Source organism: Petaurus breviceps, unplaced genomic scaffold (assembly GCF_028583685.1).
Source record: "Petaurus breviceps papuanus isolate PSGF00001 unplaced genomic scaffold, PetGlider_PUasm1.0 90977, whole genome shotgun sequence".
Classification (NCBI taxonomy): domain Eukaryota; kingdom Metazoa; phylum Chordata; class Mammalia; order Diprotodontia; family Petauridae; genus Petaurus; species Petaurus breviceps.
Genome location: NW_027187391.1, coordinates 55464180 through 55487846, shown reverse-complemented (window position 1 = coordinate 55487846; position 23667 = coordinate 55464180). Strand labels below are relative to the sequence as shown.

The 23667-nt window shown below is 37.8% G+C and overlaps 1 protein-coding gene across 1 annotated transcript in view; it reads right to left on the bottom strand.

The window, feature by feature from the left end:
* Window positions 1-1631: 1631 nt before the first annotated feature.
* The window catches only part of MCHR2 (melanin concentrating hormone receptor 2), a 27129-nt gene continuing 5093 nt past the window's right edge, over window positions 1632-23667 (bottom strand). Inside the window, exons 2-5 of the mRNA XM_069077451.1 lie at window positions 17211-17420; window positions 5497-5691; window positions 2897-3016; window positions 1632-1956 (exon numbers count right to left, since the gene is read on the bottom strand). Coding sequence (XP_068933552.1) covers window positions 1632-1956; window positions 2897-3016; window positions 5497-5691; window positions 17211-17420 — 850 coding nt within the window. The remainder of the gene's footprint in view (window positions 1957-2896; window positions 3017-5496; window positions 5692-17210; window positions 17421-23667) is intronic.

The window sequence follows — 23667 nt, the reverse complement described above, 5'->3', positions numbered from 1 at the left end:
TAAGGTAATTGAAAATATTGTTAGGAAAAAAATCCATTTGTCAATAGCCTCCAAGCAGATTTGAAAAATTTTATACAACATCAAATTATTTAGTGCCAGTGTTTAAAAAAGACAATGACAATAAACAATAGCAAGCTGTTAAGTTACAAAATTTATATGTGACTGCTTATATTACATCTTAGAGATTTGAGTGCTTGAGAACTAACAACCATATTCGGAGGGGTTAAGAATGAAGCTTCCTAGATCCATAGTCCCTAAGAATTTGACCAGCCTTTAAAGTGCAAGATTTAAGCATTTGAGGCAAGCATAAATTTTACTATGGTAGCTACAGAGCTAAAAGGAATGGGAACATAGTTCACCTTAAGTGATTGCACCCACTTTGTTGGCACCATGCATACTTGAAATTAGATATTGCAATAGGGAAAAAAAAGCCTAAAATGTTTCAAATGGTTTTCTATTGCATCAAGCTCCAGTTCCAAGTACAATGTCTTCCAACTACTGTCTGTATCCAATGTTTTACCAGTTTGATTCACTAGAGAGAATCTGAGCCCCAAGGGGAAGGTAGATTATTAGAATCTTTCCTGAAGATTAGATCCAATTGCCAGTGATGCAAGTCACTTAAGCATTTCAGTAATGGAAGTTGTGTTATATATATTTCATTTGCTATTTGAAACAAACAGTACTTTCTGCTCTAAAAACCATTGCTATTTTCAATTTATGCACATATGCACTATATATGTATATATACATATACATACACATGTGTATATGTGTATATATATATGTATAATTTATATCTAGAGGAGAAAAGGTCTGTAATGAATGCTTATGATTTGAAAATGATATACTTTTGACTCTGTTTATATAGGCATGCTCCTTAATAGGAAGAATACATGTCAGGTGTTGGATTAACAATCTGAAGGAAACACTACAGTGTGCTACTCATTTCCCATAGTTTGAAAATACAAGAACAACAAAAAACAAAGACAATAAACAATAGCAAGTTATTAAACTACAAAATATACTTGTGACCTCTTATATTAGGTCTCAAAGTCTCAAAATAGTGGATCCTCTAGGCAAGAGATTTCAAAGCTAGACTTTTGAGCTAGACTCAAGCATGTAGAGGAGATAATCCTATCTTTGCTTTTTAAAGATTTTTTCTCAATATTAAAAAAAAAAGAGCAGAAGTCAGAGCACCGTGGGGCCTCACTATGCACTAGGTGCTACAGTGAGGAAATGAGCACAAGACCCCTTCTTAAAAGGGACTCAGATTCTTAAGTACTAATAGGACTTCACAAAAAGGCAGTTGGCCATAATATAGAAGGCTATGTGGCCAGGTGACTTAGTTAGCAACACCACCACAGATTGCTGATAATAAATACGAACCGGGAACTCCAGACATCTTAATGTAACTTCTGCCTCCAAAGAGAGAACAAAATCTTATCTACAATGAACACATTGAACTGATTACATCTGACCTGTTTCATTAATGACTTATGACATTGTGTCATACTTGTACAAGAATAAAGGTTACTACTACATTCTATTGGGCCTGTTCTATGTACCTCCAGAAACAGGCCTTGTCTAGGCCAATATGTGTTTCAATGTCCTCAGTGAACCAGGGACACCCACTAAAAGCTTGATTTCAGAGTGTTTTCAATATTGTTTATTTCCCTCTCAGTTGTCTTCCTTTGGATGTGGATACACCGAGTCAGGCGTTTCCGGAAATTGCCACTCAGCAGGATGTAGAGAAAGGGGTTGATCCCACTGCTGGCATAGCTGAGGCAGATAGAGAGGTAATAGCTCACATAGAAAGTCAGTGTTGGCTGTGCCATCTGCAGGTTCACTAGCTGGATCACGTGATAAGGTGTGGCGCTCAATACAAACACCCCTACCAGCACCAGGACCATTCTTGTCAACTTCAGAACCCTTTGCCTGGGAATGCTAGGGTTATAGCTGCAAAGGATATATCAGGAGAGAAGTGAACATATAAACCAGGGCAATAGGAAATGAGAAGAAAATGACTTCTTAGAAATTTCTGTATGGCTTCTAATGGTTTTTCAATGGAATGTACATCTTTAAAAAGCTTACCATGCATATAATATGAATTCATGATTAGATACCCAATACTTAAGATTTATATTTTGACAGAGCCATAAGTAGCATGGGCCAAATGGAGCTTTCTCCCAGGATGCTGACATTTTAGTATGAGGGCATGTTCTATCATAGGGGAAGGCATGCTTTCCCTTATGGTTACTACTATCCCAATGCCTCACCTAATGGTCTTTCTATGCTATAGCTGGCAAAACTGCTCCTAGGCTATGCCCTACCTTTTGACTGGGGTGCCCTTCTCTTGAGGCCCACTTTTCCTCTCAACTCCTTCAGGAGGAAGAGATGAACCATTCCCTTCCTCGTAGTAACTACAGTAGTCATATTATCTACCCCACTACTGCCTATCATCCCTGTTCCCACAAATGATTTTGCTCCAATTGCAACTATTCCTAGTTATGGCTCTGCATTTAGGTACTCAGTTGAAAATTTCCCCAAGTGGATCTTACTTGTCTAAGGTCACACAGCCAGTATGTATCAGAAGCAGGACTGGAACACAGGTCTTCTTAGCTTCCAGGACAGTTCTCTATTCACTATATACTACCTCTTCTTCCCTCCTCTCTCTCTCTCTCTCTCTCTCTCTCTCTCTCTCTCTCTCTCCTTCTCTCCCCCTCTCCTTCTCTCTCCTTCCTTGCATATGCAGACATGTAATTTATGTACTCACAGCCATACACATATCATATACACACATACGCACTCATTTAAAATGATATTTATGTAGCTATGTTACAGGTCTATCATGACATATGAAGATCATTAACCAAAAAGATGAGAAATAGACTCTTACCATCCTGCTTTCTTGTTTTGTTGGTACATCTCCCAGGTGTAACACAGAATTAAAATATAGCACACCAAAATCAAGGGCAAAGGGAAAAAAAATGTTGTTATAGTCAAATAAAGTGTGTACCTGTAAAGCAAAAAAAAAAAAAAGAGAGAGAGACAGAGGGAGACAGAGAATGGATACCACACTGTGACATCAGACTGAGAATTTACTCAATAGTTTATAGGACATCATAATGTTTCTTCAGCTTCGGGCAAAAGTATGAATGGATTGTTTAAGAGGCTTCATGAGTGTTCCAACATGAACAGACCCAGGGATATATCTTCCAAGTATCAGTGCCTGGACAGGTAGATACTGAGTAAGATAAATAGGGATTCTTAACCTTTTGTATGTTTTGGACCTCTTTGGCAGCCTGCTGACCCCTTTTCAAAATATTTTTAAATGCATAAAATAAGACACACTGAATTGCAAAAGAAACCAGAATTCTGTTATAATAAAGATGTAATTTTTTCCTCATTCAAGTTAATGGACCTCCTGAAATCTATCTATGGACTTGGTAAAGAATCCCTTTACAATACACTGTTTGCCCTCTCTCTGCACCTCTTCAGTCATGAGAGTGGCTCAACTAGAGATATATAGAAAGTGAAAAGGAGCTAATTACTTAGGGTGATTTTTGCTGTCAGTTCAGTTAAGATTATTTCACATTTCTCCAGAGTGAGGAGGGACACTTGGACTGTGAGTATTTTCTTCATATGTACCAACATAAGAGGCAACTAAATGGTTCAGTGGATGGAGCACTTGGCCTGGAGTCAGAAAGACCTAAGTTTAAATCCATTCTCAGATACCAGCTGTGTGACCTTGGGCAAGTCACTTAATCTCTGTTTGTCTTAGCCCTCTGGAGAAGGAAAATGGCCAGCCACTTCAGTATCTCTGTCAAGAAAACTCCATGGACAGTATGGTCCATGGGGTCATAAAGAGTCAGACACCACTGAATGAACAAAGAACAGTATCAACTTACTGCCCCTCTGGCAGATCTGTTTACTGATTGCCTTCTTTTTTATCCCCAGCTCCGTGCCTGGCAAATAGAAGGCACTTAATATTTCTTGCTTAATTGATTATAAGGGGGAAATGGCTACATATCATATTGAGGGATGAGTCTGTAAATGACAAGTTTTCACCTTCTTTTTCTACTCAGGAGGTTGTTTAATTTGTTTTCTCCAGAGATCAAGTCATAGTGTAAGGTCCAGAGTGAAAGGAGCAGAGGTAGCTACCAGAACAAAATGTCTCCATTTTCATTTCTTCCTTTTATCAAGCTCATGGCCTACATTTGTTAAATTTCTTGTATTCCTGCTGTCTTTTAGGAATTTTGAAAAATTATCCTTTGGGAATTATAATCTCTGTGTGTAACTAGGATTAAACGAGAGATGAGTGATGGGCAAAAGTCCTTTCTATGTAGCATGTCTATGCAGATTTGTTTATTTATGGCCATTGCTTCCATTGTAGAACCTAGGACTCAGTCACTCTCAGTCTTTGTCTATCTAATACTAAATAAGCGATTAGGTTGGTGAATTCAGTTAGAACTAATTTAATCAAGTGAGGAAAAAATCAAGTGGTTTATTTTGTATCCTATAGATAAACAAAACTCTATTTGGTTATCTTGATCAGTACTTTTCAAACAGTTGAAAGAATACAGATTTAGAACTGGAAAGGATGTTAAAGGTCATTTATTCCCACTCTCATTGTATAGGTGGTGGGGGATAGCTAATAGCTATTTACAGATAGCTAATTGTCACATGGGCAGTTAGGTGGCACAGTGGATAAAGTGCCAGGCCTGAAGTTAGAAAGATTCATCTTCAGGAGTTAAAATTTGGCCTCAGACACTTACTAGTTGTGTGACTCTGGGCAAGTTGCTTAGCCCTGTTTGCCTTAGTTCTTCATCTGTAAAATGAGCTGGAGAAGGAAATGGCAAAATACTCCAGTATCTTTGCTAAGAAAATCCCAGTTTGTGGAGGGCAAAATAGTGTAGAGATCGCTTTAGCTAGCAAGCACTTAATCTTCTTGCCAAGAAAAGACATGGCAGCCAAACACAATATCAATTAGAGGGAGGGGGAAAATAAATCTACAGAAAGCTCCTCATATGACATAATTATTATCCAACTAAGAGCTGGACACAATTGAAATGACTGAATAACAACAAAAATGGTCACATCTCGGGGGCAGAATTTGAACCCTTGTCTTGAGTCAGTGATATCTAAATATAGACTTAGAAATCAAAGCAGCCCACTAGTGCTCTGCTGATCTTGATTGCTGCATGCTAGTCTGGCTAATCTAGCGTGTTGCTTTAAACCAAACATTTGAATATACTCTAAATCATTTTGGTAACATCTTAAATTCAGGTTCTTTTATAAAGGTTACTAAGTGTGTATGTCCTCCTCCACCCAAAATGAAAGTGTCCAATTGATTGTGGAAAGCAAGGAGATGAGAGAAGAGGAGTGTGCTGAGTACCTTGAGAGGATGCTCTCCAGCGCTGCTCACTCACAGACAAGTGGGATGAAGTACTTGACAACTTAATTCAACTTTATTTTCTCTAAGTTTTAACAACTTACCAAAGCACATCATCAGGAGATGCTAAATCAAAAGCACAACTTTCAAAACCATCTTTGAATTTGATGACTTTCGAGTAGATCCAGACAGGCAACATCAGAGCAAATGAAGCCACCCAAAGGCACAAATTGATGCGGATGGTCTTCGACCTTGTTCTCAAACTGGTAAGCCTAAATGGCTGGACGAGAGCCAAGTACCTGTAAAACCAGTTGAGAAGGGTTTGTGAACAATCAATAAAAGCTCTGAGCTCTAAGGATGAAAGGTTCATGACAAGAGTAAATTATTAGTATTATTATTCTCCCTGAAGTACAACTCTATCATGGTGAAAGAAAGTAATACTTTTTGAAAGATGGGCTGCACCTTTAGAGAAAACACCTTTTCAGTCTGGAGGTCTGAATAAACCACTCAAACAAATAACTACCACTACAAAGAAGAGTGATAATGAAAAAAAAATCTTTAGACTGAACTTTACCTTTGCAATGTTGTTCTTTATAGATATTCTTGAAAAATGAGATTCTGATCAGGGATTTCCTTCCGGAGGAAGTGTCCCTACTATATTGAAAAGGATTCACTTCTGAGCACAATTACATAGGTGGAGAGAATTGTAGTTTTTTTCTTTTTGTTTTTTTGGAGAAGGGTATTGAAAAATGCTATGGAAAAATGGACAGTTATGTTTAACTACATCATTTCCTTTATTCCTAGAATCATAGAATTTGAGGGTTGGAACTTTAGAGACCATTGAGTTTTTCCTATATACCTAGAAATAAATCTTTCTAATATGCTTGATTCATAGCATCTATCTCTTGCTTAAGTACATTCAGCAAGGGGGGATCCACTCCCTCCCCTCTTTGGATAGGTGATTTTTGAGATGTGTGAATAATTGCAGCTTAGAGGGGTTGAACAGTTTGTGAAAGGCAAAAGATTGAACATTTATGGGTACATTTATACAGAACATTTATAGATACAATTGGAAGTAGGAAAACAAATAGATTCCAAGTGTACCAGATTTGCTAGAATTTCTATAATGATCTGTTCTCGTCATTGATGACAAAGGAACCAACAGAGTTGTACTCTTATAACTCAGTACCATACGAGCTATATAAAGAAGTGGTAATACTCTTAAGAACATGAATCTGGGAAGAACACCTGCTTCTGACCAGACACATACAGAAGAAAATCCATGCTGGAGTCAAGACAGTCTTAAAGACACTTTGGGATAGATTGCTGAAATATTTCAAGGGGAGGAGGAAGAATCCAAAATAATAGAAAAGATAGTGAAAAAAAATTTTAAAAGGTAACTGAGAAGTAGCAGCTAGTGACAAATATATTTACTTCCTTTATCTAGAAGAGACTTTAAAGACTATTTTTCAAATATATAGAGGATCACTCTGAAGATAATATGCAAAAGAAAGAAACAAAAAAACCTTTGCAGAAGATTTCCCATATCAGACCATATTTTCAGAGCAACACAACTGAATGAGAACAGAGAATGTGAAATCTCATGTGTCTATTGTTTGTTGATTATTTTTAAAAATACATTTGATTTGGTGATAAAAGCCTAGTCTCCAAGAATCTTCTTCAACAAATTATTTCCATGCATATGTTAAGATCATATAAGATTCCTTGATAGATGCCACTACAGTGATAATTTTGTTTACTGCTTTTTCCATTACCATTCTTTTTTTTTTTTTTTTTTGCTTTTTTGCAGAGGGGGAAGGCAGTGCTATTGGGGTTAAGTGACTTGCCCAAGGTCACAGGGCTAGTAAGTGTTAAGTGTCTGAGGCTGGATTTGAACTCAGGTCCTCCTGACTCCAGGGCTGGTGCTCTATTCACTGCACCACCTTGCCACTCTTCCATTATCACTATTAAGTGAGGCATGATGCAGGAAGGTGTATACTTGCCAAAGGTGTTTGCTGATGTCATGAATGGCAGAGTACAAATGGAAGAAGAATTTTCTTTATATGGGAAGGTACTACAGATAATCCTCTTAATGGATGGCATTGTGCTGTTTGTATCAAGTCTCAAAGTATACCATGTCATATACCCACTTTACTGATTCTGTGAACTCTGGGTTCACTAATGCTCTCCGTTTGCAAAGTATTCTCTTTTGCCATGCAAAGACTAATGGAAGGATCAGAAAATGTTGGTTTTTATAAATAGTATGAGCTGGAGATCATTGAAGCACTGTATAATTTCCCAAATAGAGTTTTAGCATGCTTTTCTCTTCAATTATTGACCCAGCTCATAATCTTTCTGTGGTATCTGCTGAAGAGATACATAGTGATGGACTAATTCATTTAGCAGTATGTCTTAATTTTGGCAATATATTTTTTTCATCTCCTTGCTTTTTCCTATGTAAATTACTAGGCTAAACTCTTTTGCATGGCCATGGATTTCATTAAAGAAGACTTGTTTGAGTATACCTGGCAAAGGGAAACAGCTGTAATGTGAGAAGCAGGAGGAACATGTAGTTGATCACAATTGTTTATTATCTATTTTTCTGTATCATTAATGCAGGTGTTAGAAAAGAAATGGAAGCAAAAACAAATCCTTGTGTGTGTAAAATTGGTGTATAGGGTGGTTTATGCATGACTGTAGAGTCAGGAGGAATGAGTTGCAATGATCCAGAATGTGTCAGGTGGACTGGATTGAGAGAGAGAGAGAGAGAGAGAGAGAGAGAGAGAGAGAGAGAGAGAGAGAGAGAGTGCAAAAATGTTCAAATAGTGATACTAGTTTTAGGGATCCAAAGTTGCATAGGAAAGTGCTCCTGGTCCAAGATCCCTCACTCTTACTTCTTATTAACTTAACAGTTTGATCCTAAAGATCAATCTTGTGACTACAGTAGTGACTTTATAAGATCATAGATTTAGAGTTTTAGACCTTGAGTCTCTGTCTACTCCACATAGTTGCCAAAATGATTTTTTTTTTTTTTTTTGCTTTTTGGAGGGGAGAGGGCAGGGCAATTGGGGTTAAGTGACTTGCCCAAGGTCACATGACTAGTAAGTGTGTGTCAAGTGTCTGAGGTTGGATTTGAACTCAGGTTCTCCTGACTGCAGGGCCGGTGCTAGCCGCCCCCAAAATGATTTTCTTTTTTTTTTAAGCAATCGGGGTTAAGTAACTTGCTCAAGGTTACACGGCCAGGTGTTTCTGGGTGGGTGCGAAGTGTCTGAGCCCGGGATTTGATCTCCAGGTCTTCTCAACACTGGAGCCGGTGCTCTTACTCGCTGTGCTACCTGGCCGCCCCCCAAAATGATTTTCTTAGATTAATTTGCTCTGTCTCTCTCCTGCCCTCCTCCCCCCACTGTCACTGAAAAAACTCAGGTAGTGTCTCATAACCTTTTGGATCAAATACAAACTTCTATGCTTGTCATTTAAAACTCTTCATAACACATTAACCCCCTCTATGTGCTGTCTGAATAGCCATACTGTTGTGCTTACTGGTCTGTACATATATGACTCCTTCTCCTCTCTATGCACATTTTCACTGACTGTTCTTCATGCTTGGAATACACTCTCTTCATTTGTACTTTGAGATTCCCTAATCTACTTCAAGACTCATCTCAAGTGCCAACTTTTAAATGAAGATGTTCATGATTCCCCATCTTCTCGTATCCTTCACCCAAATGCCTTGTATTCATTTCATATATGCAGTATGGGCATGGCAAATGGCACCTCTTTTCATAGGTGCTACCTCTCTCCAAGATGGCTTATTCACCGTAGTAAAATAGTTGGGGGTGATGGTGGTTCCAGAGGGTAAGCCTCACTGCACTAAATCACTTTCAGGTTTTGATGTAGAGTTATATATTTACTACACAACTGTAACTCCTGAGGCCCCATTGGTATACTTTCCATTTAAATAAATCAAACAACATGATCCCTTTAACTCTTAGTCATAATGCATTTACTAAACAAGAAGGTGAAAGCAAAAATAATCATAACATAATAGTGTACCTACAAATCTAGTTAACATTTTTCCACCAATTCACATAATGTTCACTGGGGAGAGTGAGCAAAAATTCCTAGAATGGAGACATATGAGTAGGGAAAACAATGTTCTTAATTAATTAAAAACTTAATTTGAACTGCTATCCTTGATGTCCTTGATAGGAAACAGTCTATACTACATGTCACATGCTGGGCACAGCTATTCTTCTTCTGGGTCTATTTTCCATCCTTCTGGTACCAAACCACTTCTCCAATGGCTAGTACTCTTCAGCCAGTATAGACATTTTAAGCTCTTTTAGTGAAAGCAGAAACCTTAAACTTGGGGTCTTCAGGGCTATTCGGATTTACTCCCTTGGCTGTACCCTGGAGGAGCATTAGTTCTCTCAGAAAAACAATTTCCCCAAATCTGGAATCCACAGAGTTATTTATGTCTGCTCACCAAGCTTGGAAGAGGTTTTCCTCTCTTAGGCTATAACTGGTAGTAATGAGTAAAGTAGAGAAATATCTGAGAGGTTTCCTACTTTTCAGACTATAAGTAGGAGTAAAGGGCAATTCAGGTTGGCCTTTCCCTTCTCCAGGCAGCTCTTTAAACAGCAGAGGATTTTCCTCCCCTCTGTTTAGCTTTTAAGAGCAGCAGAGTTTTCTACCAGTCAGATCACTTCCCAGAAGGTGTAGAGGCTATCTTCTTCTACTCAATAGGACTTAACTCTAACCGGGGTGGGGAACCTGTGACCTTCTAGGTCCTCAAGTGTGGCCCCTTTGAAGGATTTGAAGGTTCACAGAACAAATTCCCTTAATAAAAGCATTTGTTCAGTAAAACTTGGACTCAGTCAAAAGGCCACACCCAAGGACCTAGAATGCAATATGTGGCCTCGAGGCCACAGAGTCCCTGACCCTGTCTAAGCAATTGCTCTTCTCTCATTTCCTGCTTAGCTTCTATTTCTCCTTAGTTCTGCTTCTGTCTTTGTTAATTTATTCTAGTTACTTACCAACTCTTGCCTCAAAGCAAGGTTAGCTGGTATGATATGACTCCTCTCTACCTTAGGATGAAATTCCCATTTCTATAACACACAACATAGGCAATCTAGAATTGTCCCATAATTACCAAAAAGTTATGATCATCTGAGTTTCCCCCTATGAACCTCAAAGTCTGAACAACAATATATATAAATAAACTGCTAGGGAAAAAAGAGACATTTTGGCCATCTTTCCTTCAGTAAGTACTTTTTTCTCTGAGGGGCTGCTTTTGTCAGTGTTTCTCACACACATTTTTTCTTCCTCTTTCAATAAATAAAAATAAACAACTAAGAAACCACCTCATCTATATTATGTATATATGTGTGTGTACGTATGTATGTTCATATATGTGTATGTGTATACATATTTGCATTTGTATATGTTGTCTCTCTCATAGAATATAAATTTCATGAGGGCATTATGTGTTTATATCACCAGTAACTAGCAACATAATGCCTAATGCAAAATAGGTGTATAATGAATGCTTCTTAATTGGTTGATTGACTTTACAAGATATTTAGTCCAACTCCCTCATTTTAAAAATTATGAAAAATAGGCCCAAAAGAAGTGAAACTATTTGCCCAAGGTCACATGTGTTGTAAGTACCATAAGCAGGATTTGAACTCAGGATCCTCTAACAAGTCCAGAGCTTTCTCTAATGTATCACACTACCTCTTTGGTATAGGCCTTTGACTAAAGAAAGTAGGTAAGTAGTATTGCATATTCTTATTCTACTAGACAAATATATATGTCTGACAGTGTAGGGAGAGAAGAACGTTGTCAGATTTTGATGTTGCTCATCACCCTGTTGGAAATACCATGCCATCAAGGGGAAACAGATGCAAGTCCTATGATCAATTAGTCTGGGCTCTGAGCGGGCTCTGTCAGTGGCAATCAATTGGTTTGGGAGTCTTGTTCCAAAGAATGTTTACCCTAGACTATGGCTTCAGATGTTCCAGATAACTTATTCACAAAGGCTGCCTTTGCTGAAAAACCTGGCTACACATTTTATTTTCCTTCCAAATGTCCTAGAGGCAAATAAGATGAAAACTGGGATGTTAAAACTTTGGGAGCTATGCTACAGTACAGTGGCTTCTGCTTATTATTGAAATATTTCATGTTGGCAGCCGTGAGCTCTTCCCTAATCATGGAAAGAAAAATTAAAGAACTACTTGAAACACTTGAGTTTTATGATCCATTAAATTGACAGCCATCAAAGTGGTTTAAATATGTAATTGAAAAGGTTTACTTATCACATTACTGAAGCTATAAAAACCAACCATCAAGAGCTTAGTAATTTACATAGAAACCACTGTTTCTCTTTAAAAAATACAGGAGAGCATAGATATTTCTTTATACATTTTTGAGAAATTTATAAGCATGTTATAAGGTAAGGGCTCTTAACTTGGGTTTGTCAATTTGTTTATAAAGATTTTTGATAGCCATATTTCAATATAATTAGTTTCCTTTATAAACCTATATATTTTGTTGTATGCATTTAAAAACATGATTTTGAGAAGGGGTCCATAGGTTCTGCTAGACTACCAAAGGGGTCCATGTTGCAAAAAGGTTAAGAAGCCCTAGTGTATGGAATAAAATGATAGACATGGAGTCAGGAAGTTATGGGTTTAAATTCTGCCTCAGATACTAGATGTGTGATGATGAGCAAGTAACTTAATCACTCTCAGTTTTTTCATTTGTAAAATGAGGGGGTAAAATGAGGAGCCACATCAAAATCTGACAGTGTTCTTCTCTCCCTACACTAACAGGCATATATATTTGTCTAGCAGAATAAGAATATACAATACTCAATGGACTCTAAAGTCCTATCAACTCAAAATCTATAATCCTTTGGTCATCAGAGGTTCCTTTCCAACCTGGGGTACAAGTGGCTTGAGAAGTTGCAAAATTTTCAATGTTCTCTTAGAGAAGGAAAATTAATCTCTTTATTTCATTTCTTGTGTGCATGTGGATCAAGGACATTATAAGTTGTTTTCTTTCATATTGGATAGGGGTAATGGGAAGTTTACTGAAAACCAGGGAATATGAGGGGCAAGAAATTTGGGAACCCTTGATCTATGAGAATTTATAATCCATAGAGTCACAGGTTAATCTTAAACAATTTGGGTAAAAAAACAAACAAACAATTTGGGTTATTGTAAATACAGATGGGAACATCAAAGGGTCTGATTATCTTAACTATGGATTAAGTAAATTCTTGCTCCAATTTGTAACAAGAGAACAAAAAACCATTCCATATTGAGAACTGGACTCAGAATCCAGGTAGCAGAACAAAAATGGAAACACCTCACTGAAATGGGTGGTAAAGTGTGCAAAGATATTACACTCTTTTTTTTTTTCCAGAATACATTACACATTGTTGGCTGTGTGATTCTGTTTTGGAAGCTCTTTGTGAACATCAAGTGAATGACTTCATAAAACAAATGACCTTTTCTGGGAGACTACAATCTGTATCTGGCACTCCTTGGCTGTTAAAAGACAGAAAAAGGATAACTGAATGCCTTCTTGTGTAAGAAAGGGACTCACATTTTAATTGTATAAAGAGATGCAATGGAAGCAATCAGGGGAACCCTCATTGACCAGCTCTGGAGACAGTATACCCATAGAACGGCATGAGGATGGACCTATAGGGGCCATTTCATGGAGCATGCACAGAGCTCAAGCCCTTCTAAACATTTGGGGGGATGAAGGACTTGCACTTGAGGTTGCTGAAACAGTCTCCTAATTGGTCCTTTGGTTCATATTGCTACCATGAAAGGTGAGGGAAAGGGCTCTGTTGAAGAGAATTGGCCATGGAGTAGCAAGAGCTGCGCCTCAGTATACTTTGAAGGGAAGGACAATCTTTACTCTTCCTTACTTTTGCCTCCCCCTGAACTTGTAGCTCAACAGCTCTTTATTCTACTCTCTCTGTAAGGAGGAGGGAGGCTTCCTGGTAGTTTTTTTTAGCTACTCACAAAAGTGTTCACTTGATTGAGTCTGAGCATAAATTTCAAAGCCATATGTGATTCTTAATTTTTTGTTGTTTCTCCCTGAGCACAGGTGATCAAATAATAATACTGAGATGGATATTTCCATACCTAGAAATTACCTGAGAAGCTAGAGTTTTGGAATCATTGAGAGCTTCAGGTGACTGGCAGCAGGAGACACCCCCTTTAAACTCTAAAATATTTCTTGAGGACAAGATTACCTCTAATTCGAGAATTAATCATGTTCTGGCTTGTCAGAAGATATAGACCTCGAGGTAGATGTTCAAATAGTGCCAAGCCAAAGTGAAAGTGAAATGCTTGTTTAAAAGTCTTACAAAATGTTTCATTTTCCAATATTTTAGGAACACAAAATAAAAGTTATGGGTTATTTTTGATGTTTTTAGACTCTGTCCACATAAGCTTATGAGTCTTTTGTGTTTTAAGCATTTCTTTTGTGTAGAAGAAATAAAAAGCTGTCCTATATCATATCTAACTTGTATATTAAAAACCTTTCTAGGAAGGACCCTGATAATTTCTTCTAGGGACACCCTAGGCATGAGTCAAATGAAAACTTCAAGAGATTTTCCCCTGGGCTCCAAGGTAGGGGCATAAAGAGTCAGAGAATATGAGAGAAAGATCTCAATCCCTGCCTATAGAAGTCAGACTCTCTTTGGGCTGAACCTAGAGCTGAGAATCCCATAGTGGGAAAAGGACCCAGCAGGTGTGGTTAAAGAGGTTTTTGGGAAGGAGACAAATTGTCATTCCTAAGGTTAACACTTTCCTTCCTCCCTGTTCCTGGTAACAACAAGGTGTTCTGAAATAATGATGCTATAAATGGATTTATGTAGCACTTCAGTGTCTATGAAGCACTTTATATTAATTACATTATAATATATTATTTGTATATGAAACTAGGTGGCACAGTAGATAGAGAGCTGGGCCTGGAGTCATGAAGACTCATCTTCATGAGTTCAAATCTGGCCTCAGGTACTTTCTTACTAGCAGTGTGACCCTGGGCAAGTCACTTAACCTGGTTTGCCTCAGTTCCTCATCTGTAAAATGAACTGGAGAAGGAAGTGTAACCCACTCCAGTATCTTCCAAAAGAAAACCCCAAATGGGGTCACAAAGAGTCAGATATTATTGAAATGACTGAACAACAACAATATTATTTGAGTCTTAAAACCACTTTGTGAAGTCAGTACTACAGATATTATCATCTCCATTTTAGAGATGAGGCTTACAAACAGGTAGTGTGTGAGGTAGGATTCAAACCCAGATCTTCTTAGCTTCTAGAACATCATTCCAATGAGAAACTGGTGATACTAAGTCCCCATTACCTGGAACTTTTTTTTGTTAGTGGTAATGGATTATATTTAGGGAATTAACCATCCTCAGTTATTTGGAAACATTGGCTTATTGGGGGCTTTCTGGATCTCAGCTAGGAGAGCCCTGATCCATATTTATATTTTTATTTAGTAGAAAGGATTTATGGGATCTCATTAGCGCAAAATCTCTGCATATCACCCTGTATGCACTGAACCCACTACATTCTCTCGTCCTGCCCATTTTATGACTGAAAATACAATTTACAGGTCTGGGTTACAGTCTGTGACCTTGGAATAAGACAAAGCAAGCTAGCCTGCATCAGGTTTGGACCCATGACCTTGGCTGCATTAGCTCTGTGCTCAAATGAGCAAACTAGATGTAGACATGAGAGTACTAATTACTATGTAGGCTATTAAATTATTGAGAAAGGTGCACGTTTTACATTTTGAGATTTTTTTTTCAGAAACGTGGTAAGGGATTAAATATTTGATGTTAAAATATCTGAACATATTACCCCCAATTAACTCCCCATTACCTGTAGGACCAATATAAAATCATCTGTTTGGTTTTTATAGTCATTCATAACTAGATTCCTTCCTATATTTATAGTCTTTTTGTTTTCACATTACTTACCTACTTGTACTCTGGGATCCAGTAACCCTTGTCTCTTGGTTATTCCTCAGAAGCTACTCTCCATCTTCCAACTCCACATAATTTCCCTGGCCATTCCTCATGGCTGCCATGTTTTCTTTCCTCATTTCTGTCTCCTGGCTTCCCTGACTTCTTTCATTTCCCAGATAAAATTCTATTTCCTGCAAGAAGCCTTTCCAGATTCTCCTTCGTTCTGATGTCTTCTCTCTGTTGATTAGCTCCAGTTTTTTCTGATATTTTCTTGTTTATACAGATTTGTTTGCAGGTTACCCCTCTCCCCCATTAGACTGTGAGTTCCATGTGAGTGAGGATTATTTTTACTTTTCTTTGTATTCTCAGGACTTAACAAGGTGTGTGGCACATAGGAATTTAATAAAAGCTTGTTGATTTGATTTAACATTAGAGCAAATGGCCTATGCTGACCTTGCTGGTTCCCAGGTCACACATCTGCACAACTGCTCACCTCTTCCCCACCTCAAAGACATGCTCAGGAAGATAAATGCTAAGAAACTCATAATTCAATTCAATTCAGTTCTCATAAAATACTTGAAGCACCACTAAAGTTATCAGAAGCAGAACGATGTCTCTTACTTTGATCCAGTAGATTCACTGATGCCCTGACATTTTGTTTATTATTGAGGCTATTTCGCCTGTCCTCTCTATGGGAATAACCATCAAGACCTTGACTATAAGATATCTCTCAGTGGTTCCTAGCATGTGCATGTGTGATTAGAGCAATGGCTGACCCTGTTAGGACACAGGTGACTTGTTGTGATTGTGTATCAGGTTAAATGCCCTGAAATAAGACTCTAGGTTGCTATTGGCTGATATAGGATACATTTCTAATAGTGGAAAGAGGTGTCATTTTTATTGACAATGGGTTTCTTAGGTCTATGGCAGTGGTATCAAACTCAAATAAAAATGGATCTTTGCCGATGTATATTGACTCAGAAACCCACAAATTAACATTCTCTATGTTGTACTATATTGTTATTTATTTTGTTAGAATTTCCAATTAGATTTTAATTGGGTTCTAGCCTTACTTTGGAGTTTTCCCTGCTGTTTTGATACTTCTGGTCTATAGGACCAAAGATAATCATCTTCATGGGAGACCCAAGGGTCCTATAAATATGCTAGTGAACAGATGCATTTGAAACTCAGATCTGCTTAAATATTCAGACCCAGGATCAGTTGGAGAATCATTTGCTCAGCTTTGCTGCCAAGGGCTTTTCAGATTCTCTGTCTTGCTTTTTGAGCTATTTGTTTCCTTCTACTGTTACACTTAGGAGGCAGGACTATGTGAGTAGCTGAGGATTCAGAAAGAGGCCCAGTTATTTTTCCAACTCTGTTCTAGGCATTGCTTCGTAGGTATCTGTTCCTTGTGGGCAAAAGTTGGTTCTCTTGTGAGGAAGAAGAGACAGAATTCTCAGGAGAAAATATAAGAGAAGTAAATAAGAATACAGCAAATAAATATGATATAAAAACAAAAGACATCAATAAAATAATGTTTAAAAACTAAATTAAAAATGTAATATGAAATTAAATTATATGATAATGAAACCTGAAAAACCCATAACTGGGCAAGTTTCCTTCCTCAATTAGTTGATTAGTGTAGATTAATTAATTAGATTTAATTAGTGAAGAACAAAAAGAAAACTACTGTTGAGAAACTAGTACCAGTTTTGCCCGTATTTGAAAATCTCTGTTGAATGCTCTACTTGTAAAGTCAAATTCAAGTTTCCCTTATTTTTTAGCCATTAATGAGGTATTTCAAAGCACATCTGCCTACCTGTCCAAACTCATTACAGTCATGATAGCACTGCATGCAAATTGGTTGCAGGTGTCCAGTGAGGTAATGATGGTGCAGAGAGGACTCCCAAATACCCACTCTCCTCCTCGGGCCCATTGATGAATAAGAAAAGGCATTCCAATGATATGGACCAAATCAGCCACTGCCAGGTTACAGATATATATGTCTGGGATAGTTTTTTTCCTAGACCTAAAACAAATAGAAGAAGATTAATGACTAATCAAAAATGCTATCTCTTCTCAAACTCATGATAGCAGCGGGAAAACTATCATTATCCTAGAGAACATTAAAATGACATACTTATTTTTAAACAAATAAAAGAAAATCAATTTGCATAATTTTTGTTTTATTCAAAAATCTTAAAATTGGTTTAGTCATACCACTCTCTGTCATTTTCCTTCAACTCCCTCCCTCCCCTCACTCAGTCTGAACCTGTGATTTCTTGGGTATAGGAAAAACCCCATCCACTGATACATATCCACACATATACATATACTATTTACATACATACATATATGCGTATTAACTCTTCCATGGCATAGTAGATTGAGTACTGAACTTGTAGTCATGAATATCTAAGTTCTAAATCATATCTCTGGGCAAGTCACTGGACCTCACTTTCCTCTTTTCTAAAATGAGCAGGTTACAAAGAGATCACAAAAAAGAGAAAAGGACCCGCATGTACAAAAATATTTACGGTACCTCTTTTCGTGGTGGCAAAGAATTGGAAATTAAGGGGATGCCTGTCAATTGGGGAATGGCCGAACAAGTTGTGGTGTATCAATGTAATGGAATACTATTGTGCTATAAGAAATGATGAGCAGAGACACTTCAGAGAAACCTGGAAAGACCCACATGAACTGATGCTGAGTGAAGTAAGCAGAATGAGGAGAACATTGTACACAGAAATAGGAACATTGTGTGATGACCAAGTTTGTTAGATTTAGCTCTTCTCAGCAATGCAATGATGTACAACAATTCTAAAAGACTCATGATGGAAAATGCCATTCATATCCAGAGAAAGAACTATGGAATCTGAATGCTGGTTGAAGCCTACCATTTTCTCTCTTTTTTGTTTTTATTTTTTTCTTTCCTGTGTTTTTTTCCTTTTGTTCTGATTCTTCTTTCACAGCATGACTAATATGGAAATATGTTTAATATGATTGTATATGTATAGCCTATATCAGACTACATGCCATCTTGGGGAAGGGGGAGGGAAGAGAGAGGGGAAAATTTAGAATTAAAAATATTATAAAAGCAAATGCTGAAAACTAAAACTGAATAAATACATTAAAAATGATAAAATGAACAGGTTTGAATAGATGGCTCCTATGTCCCTTCCAACTCTCCATTTGTGATCTTGTGAAGGAGATGGAAAAGTCTCCAGTCCTAGAATAAAAAACTAATAAATTGTCCTTAGAGGTAATCTGTTCAAAATACCTCATTTTACAAAATAGGAGACTGAAGCCAAGAGCAGCTTTTCTGACCTCGTATAGATGGTAAGTTTCAGGGTTTATCCTTAAATGTGAGTAGGTCCTCTGACTCTAAGTCTAGAACATTGAGAATAACTTGCCCATGGTCAAACACTCAGAGTATGTCAAAGGTAGAACTTGATCCTTAGTCTTCATGACTGAACTTCTATTCCCCTTACCATCTGCCATAGATATCTAAGTTTAGAATTGCTGTTGTAGTTCAGTCATTTTCAATCCTGTCCAACTCTTTGTAACCTCATTTTGGGTTTTTCTTGGCAAAGATATTGGAATGGTTTGCCATTTCTTTCTTCATTTCATTTTACAGATAAAGAAACTGAGACAAACAGGGGTTAAGTGACTTATTCAGGGTCACATGGTAAGTGTGTGAGACCAGAGTTGAACTGAGGAAGGAAAGTTTTCCTGACTCCAGGCCTGGCACTTTTTCCACTGAGCCACCTACCTGTCCCCTAAGCTTAGAATGCTGAGTCCAGATAATCATTTAAGCTAATGCCAATTCATTTCATGCTCCCTCAGGTTAGGAATTATATATTTCCCTATCTCAGAGCCCTTAGTAATAGCTCCCATTAATAATAAGTATCCTATGACTATCCAGAAACAATAAATTATGAATTATTTGCATTTACATTTGCCACTGGAGTGGAAGATTTATGAATTATTCACATCCTCCCTCTATCCCGCTCCATTGCAGAACTAAGATCATTCCTGTTGGTGGTCACTCTTAAAAATGAATTTAAATTAGTTATTGGTAAATTTTTTCCCTGACAGAATAATCTAACACAGCAGCAAATCTTTGATAATAAACATAGAAACAAAGGAAGGGAGTAAAGGTTTCTCATGGATGTGATGTGGGCAGCCAACTTTACTTTTGTAGTATAGCTATTAATGAGTTCTCAGGGTGCTTACAATCACATCTGGGTTGTGGAAAGACAAGTACACAGGTGAGTATGATGCAAGGTAGAGTAAGATAGGATAAATGGGTGATCCAGGCAAAATGTCTTAGGAAACTCTAGGAGGGAGAGATCACTGTCATCTAGGGGAGCCAGGGAAAGGTGAATGGAGGACAGATCAGTCAAAAAGCATTCATTAAAAGCTTACTATGGGGGTGGCTAGGTGGCGCAGTGAGTAAAGTGCAAGCCCTGGAGTTAGGAGGACCCGATTTTGGTTCCAGCTTCAGACACTTAACACCCCCACAAAAAACAAAAAACAAAACAAAACAAACTAGTGTAATCTTGGGCAAGTTACTTAACCCAATTGCCCTCCAATGCTCCAGGCACTGTGCTAAATGCTGTGCATACAAAGAAAGCAAAAATAACGACAACAAAACGTCCCTGATCTCAATGATCTCATTTTCTAATGCAGGAAACAACAGGAAAATAATGATATACACATAAGATATCTACAGAATAATGGAAGACAGTTTCACAGGGAAGGTACTAGAAACTAGGGAAGTGGGGGAGGAAGGAGAGCCAGGGAAAAGCCTTCTGCAGAGGGTGGGACTTGAGCTGTCTTGAAGGAAACTTGGGAAGCTAAGAGGAGGAAGAGCATTGCAGGTAGGAGAGTAAGCCAATGTAAAGTCACGGCTTTGGGATTTGCTGTATTATATACTATGTATATATATGCTATATATGTTTTTTATATATGTATTATATGCTGTATATTTATTTTGGTCACTATTCTGAGATGGAGCTTGAAGGAATGGAAGGTCACTAACAGATGGGAATGTGGAAAGGAGGTCTGGAGAGTGGTGTGAGCAAATGATAACTATCTTAGCAAAGGCAGAGATAGAAGAAGGTGGAGGCAGAAGCAGCTCAGTTTGGCAAAAATGTAGAGTATGTGATAAGCAGTAGAAGACTGAAAAGGTAGATTGTGTGGAGAAATTATTACTACTGGAGACCTCCCAACCCTGGAATATGATCCCTTCTTAATAATAAGAGATTACATTTATATAGCACTTAAAAGATTTGTGAAGTGCTTTACCTAATTATTTCACTTGATCCTTACAATGAACCAGTGGGGTAAGTGTAATGATGATGATGATGATGACAGTAACAGTGCCCATTTTACAGAAATGTAGAGTAGAAACTGAGGCTGAAGCAAGCTATGAGACCTGCCCAAGGCCACTCATATAGTAAGGGTCTGATGCAGGATACAAATTCAGGTCTTCCTTGTATATTATGCTACTTAGCAGCTCCTTGACTTTGCCAGTTGTTATCTCTCTTCCTTTAAGTCCTTGCTTGGAATGTCAGCTCTTCTATGAAAACATCCCTGATTCTCTCCAGGTGAAAGCGACTTCTCCCTCCTCAAATGTTTTTTAGAGCATCATGTCTGGACCTGTTTTGCCTCTTGTCATAGTCTACTTTGTATAATATTTATTTGTATATTACTAATGTACGTTCCCTAATATTAAGACTAAGGGCTACCTAAGGTTAGGGGACTTTCAACACTATCCATCTTTGAAATGTTAAGAATTCATATTCTGCTAGCACTTTAAACAAAGCACCTCCCTTACAGTATGAGGAAGAAGATGTTATAGGTATAGCTATCCCCATTTTATAGATGAGGAAACTGAGACTCTGAGGCGTAGTGGCTTGACCAGTCCATACAACTAGTGTCTGTGATGGGAATAAAATCCATTTCTCCTGAATGCATGCTCTCTATATTGCACTCCACTGCCTTCATCTTTTTATCCTTATTATCTAGAATAGTGTTTTTTCACATGTCAGATGCTTTATGAATCTGTTTACTTATTATTGAATTGTTATCCTTTATTATTAAATACCACTATCTTAAACACTCAGTGCCATCAAAAGACATCTGCTCCTGCCTTATGGACTTGGTTAGGTACAGGCATTTTGTACATTTTTTAGGTCTAGATCTGTGATTTCATAGGTATGGAGACCTCTCTATGTGGAAATATCCTCTATCCATGCTCTTTGACAACTGCTCTATAATTTACAATCCCATAAGACAGCTAAGTGGTGCAATGGTCTGGAGTCTGGAGTCATGAAGACCTATATTCAAATTCAGCCTCAGATACCTATTAGCTGTATGACCTTAGACAAGCCACTTAACCTGTCTGTCTCAGTTTCTTCAGTTCTAAAATGGGGATAATGATAGCACCTTCCTTGAAGGGTTATTATGAGAATTAAAATAGATAATATCTGTAAGTGTTAAGCATAATTCCTGACACATAGTAGGCATTTATTTCCTTCTTTCTTTTTTTCCTTCCTTCCTTCCTTCCTTCCTTCCTTCCTTCCTTCCTTCCTTCCTTCCTTCCTTCCTTCCTTTCTTCCTCCCTCCCTGAGTTGTTGGTGGGGGGTTGGATTGGGGGACCTGAGAAATCAAGTGATTTGTTCAGGGTCACAAAACTATCTATAGGGCAGAGGCAGAATAAAGGCAGAACCTGAACGTAGCTTTTCCTAACTCTGATGGAAACTGGTCCTCCATACACTATATTAAAATTGCTGTCTCTCCTTATTCTAATAAAACTCAAGAATGTTGTGCTATAGCACATAAATAGGGTCTGGTCTGAAATCTGAGGACCAAGCAATGTCCTATATAAAGTCTGCTTCTGCTCCAAAGTAGAATGACTGATGAAGGAAAGGAGGAGGTTGGAGAAATATTTGAGTTCTATACACAATGGCTCCTGATTTAGTTTTCTAGGACTCCCATAGCATGATCTCTACTAACAGTGGGAGGAAAGCAATGGGTAGAGATGAGGCACAGGCAACTAGGTAGGAAGGATGGCAAGAAGATTTTAAAACTCAGAAATAATATCATGGCTTGACTACATATTATCTTTTATCTGGTCTTTATTCAAAGCCTTTCTAACTCAGTAGGACTTAGCAGTTCTCTGCCACAGCCTTCCAGAGAACAGCTTTATTATCCTCCATAATTGTATACAAGTGTTAAGTTTTTAGTGGAGATAGTGGTAGGTAGCATCGTGTTCTGTAAGGGTATTCACGTTTAAATTTAAATGTAAACTTTTAGTGATTATGTTCTAATTATCACCAATGAAATACTGTGTCTTTCCTCTAGTGTGAAAAGGATGATGATTTTGGAGTCATTGGAGCTGGTTTCAAATCCTGTCTGACACTTAATAGCTACATCACCTTGGGAAAGTCACTAATCCTCTCTGTGCCTCAGTTTCTTCATCTGTAAAATGAGGGTGTTGGACTACATGGCCATAAATCCAGGATCCTATAAATAGCTCCCTGTCATTTATTGATAATTAATTATAGCAATGCTAGGTGCTATAGTGGATAGAGTGCTGGACTTCAAGACAGGAAAATCTGAGTTCAAATCCTTCCTCAGATGCTTACTATCTGAGATTCTGGGCAAGTTACTTAAACTCACTGTGCCATAGTTTCCTTATCTACAGGATGAAGAGGTTGGACTTCAGGATCCATTCCAGATCTAAATCTATTATTCTATTGTATGTGGCAAGGGTTATTTTTAAAATAACTTTATTTTCGTTTAAAAGAAGAAAAAATGAATCCGGCCTCAGACACTTAACACTTACTAGCCGGCAAGTCACTTAACCCCAACTGCCCTGCCCTCCCCCCTCCAAAAAAAAATGCAAAAAAGAAGAAAAAACCTTAAATAATGTAGTGAACATGGCAGAAACCCTGAATTCTGACCCTAAGAACAAAAAAAGATGTTTCCTTAGGGATGTAACAGCTCAGACATGCCTAGGCAATGAATGCAAATGAATCCATTCATTAAATATTTTATGATTGCAAATGACACCATGCAAAACAAGCAACAGGAAAAGAAATCCTCTAACCTGCTATTTACGAGTGAAACATTGTTATCATTGTGGTTTCATTCCCCATGAGCTCCTCTGTCTTTTGCATTGTGTGCCTACTCTTTGTTGGTGAAAAGAGACTTTGACAGGTGTGTGTGTGTGTGTGTGTGTGTGTGTGTGTGTGTGTGTGTGTGTG